This window comes from Chelmon rostratus, chromosome 20 (assembly GCF_017976325.1).
Source record: "Chelmon rostratus isolate fCheRos1 chromosome 20, fCheRos1.pri, whole genome shotgun sequence".
In the NCBI taxonomy this organism is placed as follows: Eukaryota; Metazoa; Chordata; class Actinopteri; order Chaetodontiformes; family Chaetodontidae; genus Chelmon; species Chelmon rostratus.
In genome coordinates this window covers 6691256-6706814 of record NC_055677.1, presented here as the reverse complement: position 1 = coordinate 6706814, position 15559 = coordinate 6691256, and the positions used below count along the sequence as shown (strand labels likewise).

At 44.1% G+C, this 15559-nt stretch overlaps 2 protein-coding genes across 2 annotated transcripts in view; one reads left to right on the top strand and one right to left on the bottom strand.

The window, feature by feature from the left end:
* gli3 (GLI family zinc finger 3) overlaps window positions 1-4538 on the top strand; it is a 92551-nt gene extending 88013 nt beyond the window's left edge. The window contains exon 15 of the mRNA XM_041961363.1: window positions 308-4538. Coding sequence (XP_041817297.1) covers window positions 308-2700 — 2393 coding nt within the window. The 3' untranslated portion in view covers window positions 2701-4538. The remainder of the gene's footprint in view (window positions 1-307) is intronic.
* Window positions 4539-5625: 1087 nt separating this feature from the next.
* Window positions 5626-15273, bottom strand: prpf4bb (pre-mRNA processing factor 4Bb). Its single transcript, XM_041961290.1, has 16 exons — window positions 15202-15273; window positions 13811-13892; window positions 12080-13227; window positions 11568-11735; window positions 11263-11421; window positions 10706-10787; window positions 10309-10510; window positions 8655-8728; window positions 8448-8538; window positions 8172-8319; window positions 7864-8001; window positions 7599-7752; window positions 7390-7504; window positions 7147-7298; window positions 6927-7013; window positions 5626-6754 (listed from the first exon to the last, which is right to left on the bottom strand). Exons 1-16 carry the CDS (start codon window positions 15258-15260, stop codon window positions 6551-6553), a joined length of 3063 nt encoding a protein of 1020 aa, XP_041817224.1. The 5' UTR covers window positions 15261-15273; the 3' UTR covers window positions 5626-6550.
* Between the last annotated feature and the right edge of the window lie 286 nt (window positions 15274-15559).

Here is a 15559-nt window from a genome sequence, read left to right as displayed (position 1 = left end):
TTTGGCTGAAGCATTCAGGCAAAAGAAATGCTTAAAATTTACTGTTACGCTGGAAAATGTTATCAAAACCATATCAAGCCGCATATCATATCAGAGAAAACAGCATGTAACAATGTTTCATGGCCAAGTGCTGCTTGTTGTCTACGGCAACATCTGTTTGAGGGATCTCTCCACACTCACACTTAACTTATTTGGCTGTTTCTCTCTGTTCCTCCTGTAATCTCCCTTTCACCACATAATTTCCTCGTTCTCTCGGGTCGGTGTCCAAACTTTCTTCATTCCTTTTTCTCTCTGTGTTTCTTCCCAGGATCCTGTCTGGGCAGGCAGTGGGGGGTGTCTACTCCTCAGCCACCTGCTCATGCTGAGCTGGGCAGCACAGAGCTAACAGTGCTTAATTTGCTCCGAGACCGGCGTGACAGCAGTGGTAGCGCCACTAGTTCGGCCTACCTGAGCAGCAGTCGGCGCTCCTCAGGCATCTCCCCCTGCTTCTCCAGTCGACGCTCCAGCCAGGCTTCCCAGAGTGAGGGTACGATGGCAGCCGCCCACCACCGCCGCCTTCACAACCTTAGCTCCACCGACTCGTACGACCCTATCTCCACTGATGCCTCCCGCCGGTCCAGCGAGGCAAGCCAGTATGGAGGTGGGGCAGGAGGAGGGGGTGGAGGGATACTCTCAGGTGGGGGCTGTGGAGGTGTGGGGGGATTAGGTGTAGGAGGAGGAGGGGGGTCACGGGGCATGCTCAATTTAACCCCAGCACAGCACTACCACCTGAAAGCCAAGTATGCAGCAGCAACTGGTGGCCCACCTCCCACGCCTCTACCCAACATGGAGCGCATGAGCTTGAAGACTCGCATGGCCATGATGGATGAGGGTGGTAGCAACCACTCTTTGCCACCTCTAATCAGGCCACATCGCTGCAGTGATGGCACCAACGGGTACACCAATGGGTATATGGGGCATGCAGGCTACAGGAGGAGGGTCCTCTATCCTGGCGAGGGACCACTTAATGGGAACCGCAGGGCCAGTGACCCAGTGCGGACACAGGCTCCTGATGTTTGCTGTCTGCCCCCAGTACAACGCTTCAACAGCCTTAACAACCTCCACCCTCTTCCACCTCTGTCTCATCATTCTATACCTGAAACTCGCAACTTAAGCCTACAGAACTACACACGCTCAGAGGGCAACCTGCAGAGAGGCCTGCAGCACTCACCGTACACCCCCAGCATCGCAGAACATGCAGCCTTAGAAGCCCTGGCCATGGAGGATGATGGGGAGGCTGGCCTGTTGCTTGGGGATGAGGATATGCTACCAGATGACCTGGTGCAGTATCTCCACTCCCAGGTTCAGGTGGATGGTGGCTCCTACATGCACATTGAGGACCAAATAGCTTCTATCCAAAGGGACACCTCTCATCCATCCATGGAGGAAGTAGAACAGATCCAGAATTCAGGGTTGAATATGGCCTTCCCTGGGTCTCACGGTCTCCAGCACCACCAGGTAGCAGAGCGGAAAAGCCCTAGTAAACTTCCCATCCAGTGGAATGAAGTGAGCTCCGGGAGTGCTGACAGGTCTCCTCAGAGGGAACAAAACCACCTCACACAGTGTGGAAGGTGGTCGGGCTCAGAACGTGGACCCGTATCTGCGCCTTTTGGCAGGTTTGGAAACATGGTGGTACAGCAGCAAGTGTCCCTTGACTTCCAGAACAGTTGTGCCCAGGCTAATCAGTCTCAAAGTGCTTGCTGTGTCAACCCTGTGGTGAAGCTAGAGACATCGCCTAACTCCTGCATGGAGGTGAGAGGTCACAACGGTCACAACTCTACGAACACCTTTGGAAGGCCTAACTTCTCAGAGATCATTGATGGGCCTCTTCCGCAGAGCTTCAAACAGCAGGCCTCCAATGGACCTCAGAAACAGAGCCACTTTCAGCAGAACCACAACAGCAGCACCTCTTGCCAGGTTGGGAACAACCTTGTCCTTAGCAGGGTCTCTATGGACAACCTACCCAGCCTCTCCCAGGGAACTGCTCTTCATCACAATCGGCAAGTCCATGCCCCTCACCCACCGATCAACAGTTACAGGAACTTGGTCCGGACCCAGCAGTACCTCAACCCCGAGAATTCCAGTGAAATCCAGGCTAGTCTCAACCAGCAGCAACAACTGCAGAGAAGCGGGGACCACTGTTCCCTTGTGCATCAGGTATCTGGGCTGAAACTGGAGGCCCCAGACCATGGATACTTAGAGCAGGGCTTTGGTGGCTGTCTCGCTTACGAACCAGCGGATCACAAGGCCTCCTCATTCCCTGTCCTGGAGGACCAGTGCTTACTGGACTCCATGGCTGAGTCTGTGGGACAGAGTGGTGGCAGTGGCAGCGGGAACTCTGTTTCCCTTCTCTCCCCTGGTGCAGACCAGGTGACCAGCACAGTGGACGGCAATGTGCCTGTTGTGTTAGATGAGGGCGCAAGTCTGGACTTTGGAGTCATGCTGGAGGATGGCTTTGACCAGGGTAGCCTGGTCTCAGGGGTGTTGAGTCCCTCCATCTTCCAGGGTCTGTCCAGAACCTCATCACGCCTGACCACCCCTCGAGCATCCGCGGCCTTCCACAGTGTGGCCCCTGGCCTAAACAACATGGCAATTGGAGACATGAGCTCTCTCCTCACCACGCTTGCTGAGGAGAGCAAGTTCCTGGCTATCATGCAGTAGCTGCTCTCTCTCTCTCAGCTTTCTCCTCCCTCAAGAAAAATGGAAAAAAGGAAGAGAAAAACTCTGGTGTATGTGAAGATTAAGACCAAAGTGGCAATTATGAGAACTTTATTATGTACTTTAAAGTGTTGTGGAACAGGCAGTTGCCAAACCCATTTATTTTGTAAAAATGTCATCCCACACAGAAATGGGATGTGTCAAAATTATGTATAGATAAATAGTTATATTCCTTTTCTGGAATGTAGGCTATTTTTGGAAGCTCTTCTCTTTGTATTACTATGTGGTGGTGAGCAAAAGCTCACTTCTTTAAAACAGTATTCCGTGTATTGTCACTGTTTTTGCTGTACACACTGATGGTAAAAATGCATGTATTCAAGGTTAAACATGAACACTGTCTATATAAGTAATAGACTAGCCCATGTGCCAAGTATCTACCATTCTGATCGCTAACAGGTACAAAGCCGCTAAATCCATTCTTATTACAGCAGGTCAGACGTGGGTCGTTAATTTAACAGGCCCTGATGATAACTTTAGATATCATAGGTTTTAATAAGTGGTGTACTTACATTTGTTGTCATTTTGTTTGTACGTTACTTTTGTGAATCTGTAAATGTTTCAGTGCTTCTACCAAGTTTTACCAAGTGGTGTTTTTGTCAAGAGTAACTGAGGTTCTGTATCGAGTCCGAAAAAAAATGGACACATCCAAGTCTTCAAGGCACCGTAGATAGTCGTCTACTTGATATCTAAATAGCTTGATTTAGTTAGTCTGCTAAGGTACTCACAAGTGTATATAACAGTGTTTTTTATATTCTGTTTGTGATAATCTTGATTATTGTTGGATTGCACGGTTGCTCGGAGCTGATGTGAACATGGACATTTTCTCCTTGATGATCAAAGGTCCCATTTGGTGCTTTATGTATGCTGACATAAATAGATATGAGTACTTCATGTTTTTAATCTGTCTTAATGGCCAGCAGTGGTCCACAGCACATGAACTTCCCTCTCATGATGATAAATGCTGTAAAGTGTTGTTTTGTTTCATAGGAAATCATCCGTATTGTTTTCTCCAAAGCTCTTAAATTCAGAATGTGTACTGCCATCAAGTATTGCAGTGACTTTGTCAACAGTGTTAGTATTGCCTTGCAGTCGTATGTGACTGAACACAGAATATTAAGTAGTTTACCTTTTATTCAGCATCAAAGCAATGAGGTACAAATTGTTTTATTGTTCTTTGGTACTTTTGTCATTTTTGTAGCTGTGCATTGATGGTGTTTTGTTTTTTTGTTTTTGTTTTTTTTTTTCCAAAAAGTAGAAATCATTTCCTTTGAAGGAGGGAAATTACATTGAGGTATGTGCCTTACATAAGTATCTGCCTGTCGGTAAAGAGAAAGATCACTGCCAATCTTCCATTGTGAATTATGAAAAAATTAAAGAATAACATTTACAGTGTCTTGTGAGACCTGAAAAAAGATAAAATGACAGAACATTTATATAAGAAAAGTCTGAATATCAGAAAAGTTAAGATTTGCGAAATGCATTCTACTTTTCTTTGATTTTGTTTTTTTTAAGTTTTCACATTTATTGTGCTCTTTTATATATAATGTGTAAATACAATACTCTTTTCTGTAGGTTTAGCAGAGGAAATGGGGAGTATCCTGGGGCCAATAAAGAATTGACTTTGAAAGCAGGGATTCCCAGGCCCTGGTTAGAGGCCAGACACATCTGGCTCAGAGCGGAGCTTCAAGGGCCCAGCACTGCCCCTCCGCCAGAAGAGCCACTTTGCTCTTTTATAACTGACAACAAATGTTTGTATGGTTTTAATAAAAATGGAAATTATATTTTAAGTCTCTTTCCTTCTTTCTATGCTGGGTTTGATAATATATGAAACACACTGTTTTGAATTATGGTTTTGTTTCAATCCAAGATAGAGGATAAACAGAATAACTACATCTGTACTTGTGCACACACTCCTTATATTAACGACGAGACAGTAAATAAATACATGGCCTGATGTTGCTTTAGATTATAGTTTGGGTATATGCTCCTCTCATTAAAGAATATAAGAAACACAGTCACCATCAGTAAATTCATTCAGAAAGAATATGTAGTGCTTCTGATGCCCTCTTCTGGTCATTCCAAGAAATTACAATTCCACTGTAAGGCGTGAGCTGTGCAGTGTGTTAATTCTAGCCTCATGAATTTGATAGCATGGTTATAAATGACTTGTTTGGATACATATTCACATTAAAAGCCCTCATCTCTCTATGTTGAGATTAAAGCCAGTAGGTGCTTGTCTCCCCACTCATTCACCTGGACATCTTTACTGGTGGTTATTCCACTATAGTCCACATGTATTTACAGAGCCTTTAAGGCTGACGGCCCATCAGCTCATATCAGAAGTCCTTTTAACGTGCTTCAGGTAAGCACAGAAAGCTCTTGCATCACTCCCTAACTTTCCAGACGGAGAAAAGTGGGAATGTATTCTAAGCGAGTCTCCCATTATGCTATTTTGAAGCTCAACACAAGTGCAATCGTGACGGAAATGAAGGGTACAGTTACTTTCCACAGCAGAGAGGGAGCATGAGAGCTTTAAATTGTTCCAACTGGATACAAGATAGACCGTTTTTACTTTTGATGCTCTGGAGGCTGCAGTGTATCCCTGCAAACTGTCTTTCCATCTTCAGACTGCACTTAGTGGGGCACAAGGATCAAAAAAAGGCCTTTTTGGAAAGCTGGCATCCAGTTGTAAAATGTGTGCACGCTCCACGACTTTTGCTTCCCCTTTAGCACTTAATTTTATATGAATTGAAGTATTGATAAACAGGTTGCACAGGTCATTGTGTCACCATGCTGGGGATATAATGAAGAAAAGGGGTTTTGGTATACAATAGGAAACATTTTATTACTGAAAAGTTGTCTTATACTGAAGGTGCTCTTTCAGCAGCGTTTCCACAACTATTCTTTATTGAAATCACAAGATTGTTTTTTTTAACCACTTAATGGAAAAAAAAAAATCACACATGAAATGACAGTAACTGTGGACTATATACAACAATGGAAGAGGAGGGTCACAGGTGTGGCTTCAACAGGCCAGCATTGTTTGGTGTTTCAACACACGAGGCTCATACAGGAGGCACTTGAATGTGAGAGCCTTAAGAGCCATGACCAAGCCAGAGCGCTGGAGGGGGAGGAAGGTTAAAAACATGGAAATGTCCAGCAACAGGAAACAATGACTACCTGCTTTGAAAAAAAAAAAAAAAAAAAAGGAAAACAAAAACTTGTACAAGGAGTACATAATATGCATCTATTCCTTCCTATGTGGGACACTGATGCACAAACAGAGCATTTACACAGGCCTGCACCACAGAAATCTAGAGCACAAAGGGTGCACATTCAAAAGCATGCATCGCCCCACAATGACAATTGTGGTTAAGAAAGAAATTATGTATTAGACATCTGCAACTACAACAAAACTCAACTGTCTGCTGCTTGAGATTGTTAATGCAATAGACATACAGTATTTACAGGAATTATATTTTTCTTTAAAACATCTGTCACTCCAATGCCAGTTAAATAAAAAAAAGTCTGTAACTGCATTGCTGGGTATGAGGGGAAGTTTACAATAATAAATCGCAAAATCAGTGTCTTCAAGAATGGCTACCATTTCAATGATCTATTTACAATAAAGCACAATTATGTATCCATAAACAAAATAAAGTTGAGGAAGAAGAAAAATCCATGACATTCTGAATAGAAGTCTGTGGGTTGGCTGCTTCACTGCAGAGCTCCCTCAGAGCTGGTTTAGTGGTTGGTTCTGTGTCTGCTCTGGGAGTGTGCGGCGTTCAGGGTGTCAGATCTTCTCCTGGATAAATGGGTGCTGCAGAGCCTGGTTGATGCTGATGCGTTTGGCTGGGTCCAGCATCAGGGTGCCATCCAGCAGGTCCTTCAGCTGCATCACCTTCTTCCTCTGGTCCTCAGGCAGTCGCTGGCCTCCTATCATGTCTGCCAGCAGGTCTTTGGTGGGGTTGATGGTGCTCATCACCGTCACCTTCTCCTGATGGGGCAGAGAAATGGAGAAATGACAGGAGATACAAAGTTAAAATGAATCAGTGATGATATACTGATCTGAAAAGCCAATTAATTATATTTGATACTCATTATTAAAACATCAAGGACGCATAAATTTCATCATGTGAAAACAGTACAAGTAAGACGGAACACCTCACCCTTTCTGTCACTTTGTCTACTTCAATGTACAGGAAGTTCAAATTCTGATCGAAGTGCTGGTCTTTGAACAAGCCTTTACGGATCATCTGAGGAAAGAAAACCACATCATTGCATCAGCCATAACTTCTTGAACACTGCATGGAAGAGCAACATGTCTCACTTCATGTAGGAAAGGGAAACAATAGCTGATGGAGCTGAAAATGTATGATGCAATTTTACCTTGTTGGGCATCTTGCCCTTGAGGTCCATTGCTAGTTTGATCATGTGATTGTTAGAAGATCCAGGAAACAGGATTTTGCCAGTGTAAAGCTCATACAAAGTGCAGCCAACAGACCACATGTCAATCCCATAGTCATATGGTTTTCCTATGACTGAGACAGAAAGAAATTGTGAGCAAGATCCAGTTTTGAATGCAGCTGATTCAAGTCGAAATAATTGATTTACACAAATAAGCCAACTTACTGATTTCTGGAGCTCTGTAGAACCTGCTGACCAGGTATGGAGTGATGTCGTTGTCGGCAACATGAGATGCAGAACCAAAGTCACACAGCTTCAAAATGGTCTTTGACTCATTCACCTTTTCAAGACAAAAGAAATACATGAGTACACACAATATTGTGGCATTGTCAGCTTTCTATAACCTGAATTAACTTGACTTGTTTGCACTTTACCAGGATATTGTCTGGTTTGATGTCAGCATGGAGGATGTTGCATCGTTTGAGCAGCTTGAGGGCCAAGAAGAGCTGCTGGCTGTAGGAACGAACAGCCTTGATGTGCAGCCCAACATCTTTACCATATTTCTTCAACACCTCTCGCAAATTCATACTATGGATGACAATACAACAGGTAATTAGGATGCAGGGTCATCACATAAACACTATTAACAGCACACATCTCAAATGATGGGAAGAAATGAATCGTTTCTGTTTTCAGTACCTGAGAGGCTCAAACACCAGACAAAGATGCTGCTTGTGGTAGAAGTGCCTGAAGAGGCGAAGGCAGTGGAACTTGTCATCAGGATCTGCGTCATTCAGCTTCTTGAGGAATTCTAACTCTTTCAGCCCGGTCTTCTGCCTGTTCACCAAAAACATCACTGATGTTGTTCATCAATGCAACTTCAAGCAAACAGCCAGATGATTGTTGCTGTTCAGAGTATTGTATTTCTAAGTGTCTATACTTGTTTACATATTTGTTTGACATTCAAGGAGAAATGTTTTCAGTTCCTATAAAAATGTCTGACTCACATGAGCTCATTGTTTCGGATGATCTTTACTGCCACCTCCTGGCCGGCCCTGGCGGTGTCCCTGGCTCTGATCACGTTGCTGAACACACCCTGGCCGGTGTAGCCGTACACATCATAGCGCTTGTCCAGCGTCTCACCGATGTTCACCCCTAAATAATAAGATAAGATAAAAACTTTATTAATCCCCAGCTGGGGAAATGTGGGTGTTGCCTTGGAAGGAGACATTGCTATAACATTAAGCAAGCAAAATATATGGATTATGGAAGGCTGCACTTACGGTAGTAACCCTCAGCATCAGTCCAGTTGTCCCTGAGGTTGGGGTTCTCCTTGAAGTCCTTTCCTACACCTGCTGCTCTCATCCTGGCACTCTGTTAAAACAACACAAAACAGATGGTGGCTCAAACAACTGCTGAAAGTAATAAGAGTGAAAATTATGTAGATACACATATGTGTACTACAACTTCTGACCTAAAAAAATACTTACATCAAAGTCAGCAGCAAACATGTCATCTGACTCTGTAAACATGTCAGGGGCTGAAGGCTTCTTTGGGTTTGCTCCTGCAACAAACAAAAACAATAAAACAACACGGGATGAGTTTCTAGTCGTGCACCATGTTGTAAAACAGAATATCTGGAACATGTGTTTGATTCACATACTCTGCAGAGCTCAAAATATGCTGCAGGTGGCAGAGACAGCCAGGCTTTGGATTACAAGCCAGCAACTGAATGAACACATGACAGAAAGAAAGAAAATTAAAATGCCTGCATCACACAACTCTGCATTTCTCATACAAATCAAGGCATTTTTGTTTTGCATAGACCGGTGTCCTTTGGCCAGTCTGACATAAGTGTGTGAAATAGGCCACAAAAAATGTCAAATACTTCCAAACTGCACGGACGTGCAAGTAGTAATGCACATTTATTGTTCAACGAATTTTAAGGCAGGGCTAAAATGGTACCCATCAGCTTTCACCTCTGTTAACTGGACTTCCTCCATATCTGCTAAACTGACCATGATCAAACTGAAGAAACTGCTTTGTCAGAACACCAAAAAATTGCCATTTTGCTTCCTCTGAAAATGAACAGACATTAAATCAGAGACTATTCACAAGTGAGTGCTATCGCTGAAAGAGCTTTCAGCTGTTCAGGTTCTGATCTGCTCTACGTTCACAGACTGCTCTTCAGTGATTGCCTGATATCAGACAGAACACTGCGTCCACTCTTACCCATTTCAATGGAGGAGGGGGATTTGATTTTCCACAACCGATCATTAGAGAGCCACATATTCGCCTGAATCGAGTGTCATTTTAAATCGACACTGATGCGTAGCCAACTTACTGGTTTTGCTGAGGTTTTAAGAGTGGAGCGGAGCAAAATTTTTAAAAAAACCCCTACAACATAGGGCAATACTGAGAAGACATGCTGTCTACCTATGTTGTCTACATCTGTCAGCATCGCTGTCATTACTCCTCCTTGGTTCCAGTGCACAGCTTGACAATGGCGTTACTCCCACCCACATAGCTGATTGGCTAATTGTAAGTCACGATGCCAGAATCAGTCTACTCGATGGAGTGGGCGGACTCAAAAGGTACAGATGAATCTTTTCTTCAGCTGTATTTCAAAGGTTTGAGTGATAGGTGAGCCTGGAGCGCGGACAGACGGCAATATTCTGTTGTTACCTGGGTCTAACTCCATTCTGCCACAGATAACATACAAGGAGCAACTTCTGTGCTGGACTTACTGTAATACTTGTCCTATTTTAACTAAGACTTCAAGCCATACATGATTGACGTATCCTTGGCGACTAGTGAGATGATACTTCTGGCCAGCAGATATGAAGGAAAAGGCATTGTGTGATCAGGGTGAGAGGACCTATATCTGCCCCATGTGGAGGCGCCATCCTTGAGCAGTATTTAGAACAATCACCTGTGTGTGTGCGCCAACTTACACTTACATCTGAACAATACCTGGGGACATATTGGAGAGCGATATTTAATTTTGCGCCGTCACAAGCCTCTATGAATATTTGCAGAGAAATGAATTGCATTAATTTAACTCCTGAGCAAACACCGGATGGTGTGGTTCATTCAGTTTGCCTTGTACGCCAACATATATGACCATTTTGACCAGGACATTACCGTCTTTCTCCTGGAGGATGAGGTTGTGCTTGGCTTTGATGCTGGCCTCAAAGGTGTTGAGGTTCTCGCGTTCATACTCCTTGACATCTGCGGCTACTCGCTCCAAGATGTCATCAGGTGAGGGTGAACGGCTGCGTGTGCTGCTCTGTGGGCTGCTGGGCTCTGACACCATGTTTGTGTCGTCATTTGCAACCTTGTATTTCTGTACAATGGCAGAAATAGTGTGACCATAAGAATACATCTCAAACAAAGTAAGCCATGGACATCAGTTGGGTTATTTGCTTCCATGCAGACATGCCACTATATAAAAAAGCATTCTTCTTCACCGATACTAAACTGACATAGTGGCCGACAGCCATCGACAAACAGCAGGATTGGATGAGTCCTGTATACAAACCTGGACAATGGCCATGCGCTGCTGGCGGCGCTGTTCAATGAGAGCCTCTTCATCAACCTCCTCTCCATCAAAGTCGTCCAACCTGCAAACACAAACAAGGCTCAAGTTCTAATCAGGGTCAGTGCGAGTGAATTCTGAAGTAGCATATCTGCTCCAGGTTGTCTCACGGCCAATTTCTAATCGCTGTTTATTTGTAAAACTTCTTGGCAATCTTTTTTTCTGGCCTTTAACACAACTTCACATCAGAAGCAGTTGCCATGAATACGCTATCCAATATTAGCCAGCTGGTAGCTGTCATGGTACACTGTTTCTAAATAAACTTAGCAAATGATCAGATGAGCACCCTGTGTAGTATAGACCCTAAATTTAATAATGCAGAACCAGAAAGAAATCTGGACACAAACTGCCTGGTTATATCTTCAAATTTTGCATCATATTTGAACTAAAATAAAAGAAGCCCAAGTTGACAACATTATTTCACAGGTACAACAACACGGAAACAACTGCCTCTATATGTATAGCAGATGTCAGAGGAGAGAATATCTTTTTTTACTCACACTTCTTCCTCTGAGGACTCCTGGTCGACTTTCATGCCTTCTGAAAGGCTGCCCTTGAACTTGTCCTCGTCTCTGCTGTGTCTTCTTCTCCTCTCGCGATCGCGGGACATTGAGCGGCGATACTGTCTGAGCCTGCCATACCTGTCTCTCTCCCCAGACCTGTGAGGCATACATGTAAAGGAAGGAGAGTTTATTACCACGCAAAAGTTCCAGAGACAAATGCTAACACTGAAACCTGACAAAGGCTCGACAACGCCTCTGGTGTGTGCAAAGGCCAATGGAGGTTGAGTCCAAAGCAACATCACCTGTGTCCCAGTGGAGACCGCCTGCGGGGGGGAGAACGGGAGCGTCGCCGTAGCGATGGGGACCTCCGTCTTAGAGGTGAGCGACTCATCCTGCGGCGGGAGGACGATCTGGGACTGTTATCTCGTGACCTATCTCTGCCTAGCATTACATCTGGCCGGGGACGCTTCCTGTAGAAACATCAGACTTCCACGTTGTCATTTGAACAGAACTGTTACTGTGCAGAAGAACCATTAAGGACAGCAACAGCTTTCAAATACTGCAAACACTGTATATCTGTCTTTTTAAATGTTTTATATTCAACACTTCATTCATTGATTCACTCATGACTTTTGCTGTTTCACAAAGCCACTTTCAGTCATACATTCTATAAATGAATGATGAACTGGCAAATGTTTGATCTTTGTACATCTTTTAGACTCAGACTTTTTCCATTTAGCTCTGACTCATCTGTCACAGTCAACTCACTTTACTGTGAGAAGTTATTAAAGTCACAACAAGTCAGTTCCCCTACCTTAGTGGTGACTCCTGCCTATCGGCCTCCCTCCTCCTGTTCACATCTGGTGAGCGGCTGCGGCCTCTCCTGGGGGGGGACCTTGTTCTGGATGGAGAGTGGCTCTGTTTCGATGTCCTGTCTGAGGCACTAGTTGAGGGGTGGTGGGAATCTCTGTGGCGCGGGGAAGCACTGCGTTTTCTCACGGGGCTATGAGGCCCTCGTCTGTGAGGGGAGCGGTTTTCTTTCCCTGATGACGCGTCCTTGGATGGGGACTTGGCTGGTCGTTTGTCTCGGTCAGCATCTGAGCGACTTGGACGTTCTCGTCCAGCTGATCTGGATCGTTGGCTCCCCCTCTCCTGGTTTGGTCTGTCATCCCGCTGAGGAGAGGAACGTTTATCAGGGCGACTGCCTTTCTGCTCTCCTCTCCAGCTGGAGGGGGAGTTGGACTTCCTGGTTCTATCCTTGGACCTGTCAGTGCTGTCGGACCGCTTTCTGTCTTTTGATCTGCTGCGGCCCCGGCCTCTGTCTTTAACGCCTGTGTCCTTTGTGGTTTTGGTCACCTTGTCTGGCTTAGACTCCTTGGCCTGTCCTTGCCTGTCTGCAGACTTACTCCTACTACGACGCCTGGCGCTGGATTTACTGCCCTCTGTTGAGTCCCGTCTAGATTTCCCACTTTTTCCTGCTCTGGGAGATATGGGTTTACCTGAGCTGACCCTTTGACGCTGTTCTCCATTTCTGATCCTAGCATCTCCATCCTCTTCAGATCCAGAGTTATAACCCTGAAGGATCAAACCCATGCCTGACTGAACCTTGCCCTCCATCAACTGGCTGTCCAGCTCAGCTTTGATCATGGCCCTCTGTTTCTCCAAATCTTCCAGCAAGGCCCTGTCGTCCAGACTTGGATTTCCAGAGGAGGGAGAGGATTCAACTTTTCTGTGGCTGGAGGAGCCATAGAGGACAGCACCAGAGGGAGAGGAGCCCTCTTTGCGTTTGTGTTTCCTGTGTTTGTGGCGATGCTTGCGTTTGCGGTCCTTGTCCTCATCAGAGGCATGCTTGTGTTTTTTGTGCTTACTACGATGCTTGTGTTTTTTCCTCTTGTGTTTACCGCTGCTGCTGTGATGTTTGGACCCCTCTTCTGTCTTCTCCCCATTAGTCACTGCCTCCTCCTAGGATGAGATACAACACATCAGCTTGACAATTCATTCAGGTGTAAAATTATGTCAATATTTTCATTATAGATATGATCTTCAATTTTATGTCGCTGTATTCAACTAGATTATTAACATAGTTGCAGATGAGCACTATGCACTATTATTAATTTTGATTAGGGTTCATTTGATGAAAAGATAATCCAATTATTTGAATTTTGTGTTTTTCGCTATTTATAATTTGTAAGTTTTTAATGTGGGTTTGTCGTGATGTGTTTGTGATATGGTCTCAGACATTTAGAAAAACAGTTACAATTAGTTACACTAATCCAAAATCGAAACTTCATTCAGGGAAAATCTGAATAACAGGAAGACAGACAGGACTCTCTGAATTGAATTAGATCTGTTGTTAAGTTGGTAAATATAGGATGTCCAGATTGAGGTGCAGACATGGAGCGCCACTGCAGTTTGAGAACAATGAAGTGTAGACTGCCCACATTTAAGGTAATTTAAAATAAATTTAAGATAAAAAAAAGTTTAGATCAGAATCATGGCATCATACCACTGAAGATATTTAGGTCTCGCTGCGGTCCACCCCTACCTCTTCCTCCTCTTCTTCTTCCTCAGACATGTCTCCGCTGTCCTCATTTCCACTTCTTTCATGGCTTTCCAGATCCTGCTTCCTGTTACAAAGAGAACAATCTTAAATGTAGAGCACACAGTATCACACGGGAGTGCTAAAATGACCAGTCAATTATCAGAGTTTTTTTCATTTGTTTGATTGATGGGATTCATTCACAACAGTTTTGTCAGAACCAGTGCTACCATACGTAGATATTACTGATTCACAATACTTACTATACCAACACTGCTTGCATACAAAATAAACATCCAATTAACTGTAAATATAATCATTGATAATAATAATACAACCGATAATGACAACAATCTAGACTTTGTAGCCCTTATAAACATTGGGGTCATAGAGCTATCAGAAGCTTTCTATTGTTGTCTCTCCCTCAATACAAGTAACCATTGGCAACCAGGGCACCAATGACTTTTAGTGTGAGAAAAAACCTTCCTGTGCAGAGGCAAAATCAGCGTTGGTCCTTTCAGTGAAATAATACCACTTAAAATAAAAATATTGGCACATACTTTCAAAAAAATTACACATTTATAAAATTATTACATTAACCGTCGTCCTCTTCCAGATTTAACTAGCAGACGTTACGGAAATATGCCGGGAATTAAATGTATCCCTTGCATTTCAGTAATTTTAGCACGTGTACAATAATATCGCCCACAAAGCAACGTTTAACTAACGATAACGTTAGATCACAACAAGCACAACTTAGCTCTGTGGGTAGCATTAGATAAACCATGGTTACGTAATGTCCTGAATTTAGCTTCAAACTGCAGAAACACTGAGCAGTAACGTAAAGAACAACGACTGCGATTTTTAATGAGAGGACGCTACTTATTAACGTGGCGACGACATTCATTTGTCACCACGAAACTTGACTTGTTCGCTCCCCCCCTGAGCACAACCGCCAAGATGATTTTCACTCCTTCGCTCGGGTACGCTAACCGTTCCTATCCAACTTAGAGCTAGCAAGCTACATCCTCAGTTAGCCTCTAGCCATGCTAACTTGCGTTACAGAATCGTTGCATGCTGCCAAATACCAACGTTTGACTTGCCTAACAGGTATAGACACCTTTTATGAACGAAAATACACACCCTGCAACTGACTTACACGTCTCTGTGTTAGTCGTTTAGCGAAACTTAATGCTAGGTGAGCTAAAGAACATTAGCTAGTTGGCTAAGAACATTAGCCAGCCATTGACAAGTAATTTAGCTAGCCCGGCAACAACGTGAACCTGCTATTCTCTTAGCCTCTACAGTTCTTACTTACAGAAAAGCTCTCTTTAGATTTTACCTGTAGAAGGCACTTGCACCTTATTACCACAAACGTCTTATCTTAAATGACTTACACGTGTTCGTTGCCATTATTCATTCTTGTGGACGCGATGTCCATCTCAACGTCGGCCATTTTCCTCGGCTGAGGGGCCCTTTCTTCTTCGATTATTTTTCTGCTACCACAGAAGCACAACAATATCAAAACACCGATAGGCCCTCTACAGTGCTGGCGGCGCACTACAATAAGGTTTTGTGGACTGAAATGTGCCTTATGTCCGCCAGAGTGTGTGATTGTGTAATTCAAAGTTTTCAGCCATATGGATTTACATCATTGGTGTCAATATATTAACACAACAGGAGGTTTTAATAAATAAGTCGACAGCTGACATAACTTGGCAGAGTGATGCCGTCAGGACTGACCTAAGCCAAACT

Excerpts from the sequence above, each read along its gene's own strand:
- prpf4bb (XM_041961290.1), bottom strand. The coding sequence starts at position 15,260 with ATGGCCGACGTTGAGATGGACATCGCGTCCACAAGAATGAATAATGGC. Across the intron at positions 7,753-7,863 it reads CTGGTGTTTGAGCCTCTCAG|TATGAATTTGCGAGAGGTGT; the intron begins GTACTGAAAACA and ends TGTCATCCATAG. Across the intron at positions 7,014-7,146 it reads AGGGCAAGATGCCCAACAAG|ATGATCCGTAAAGGCTTGTT; the intron begins GTAAAATTGCAT and ends TTCTTTCCTCAG.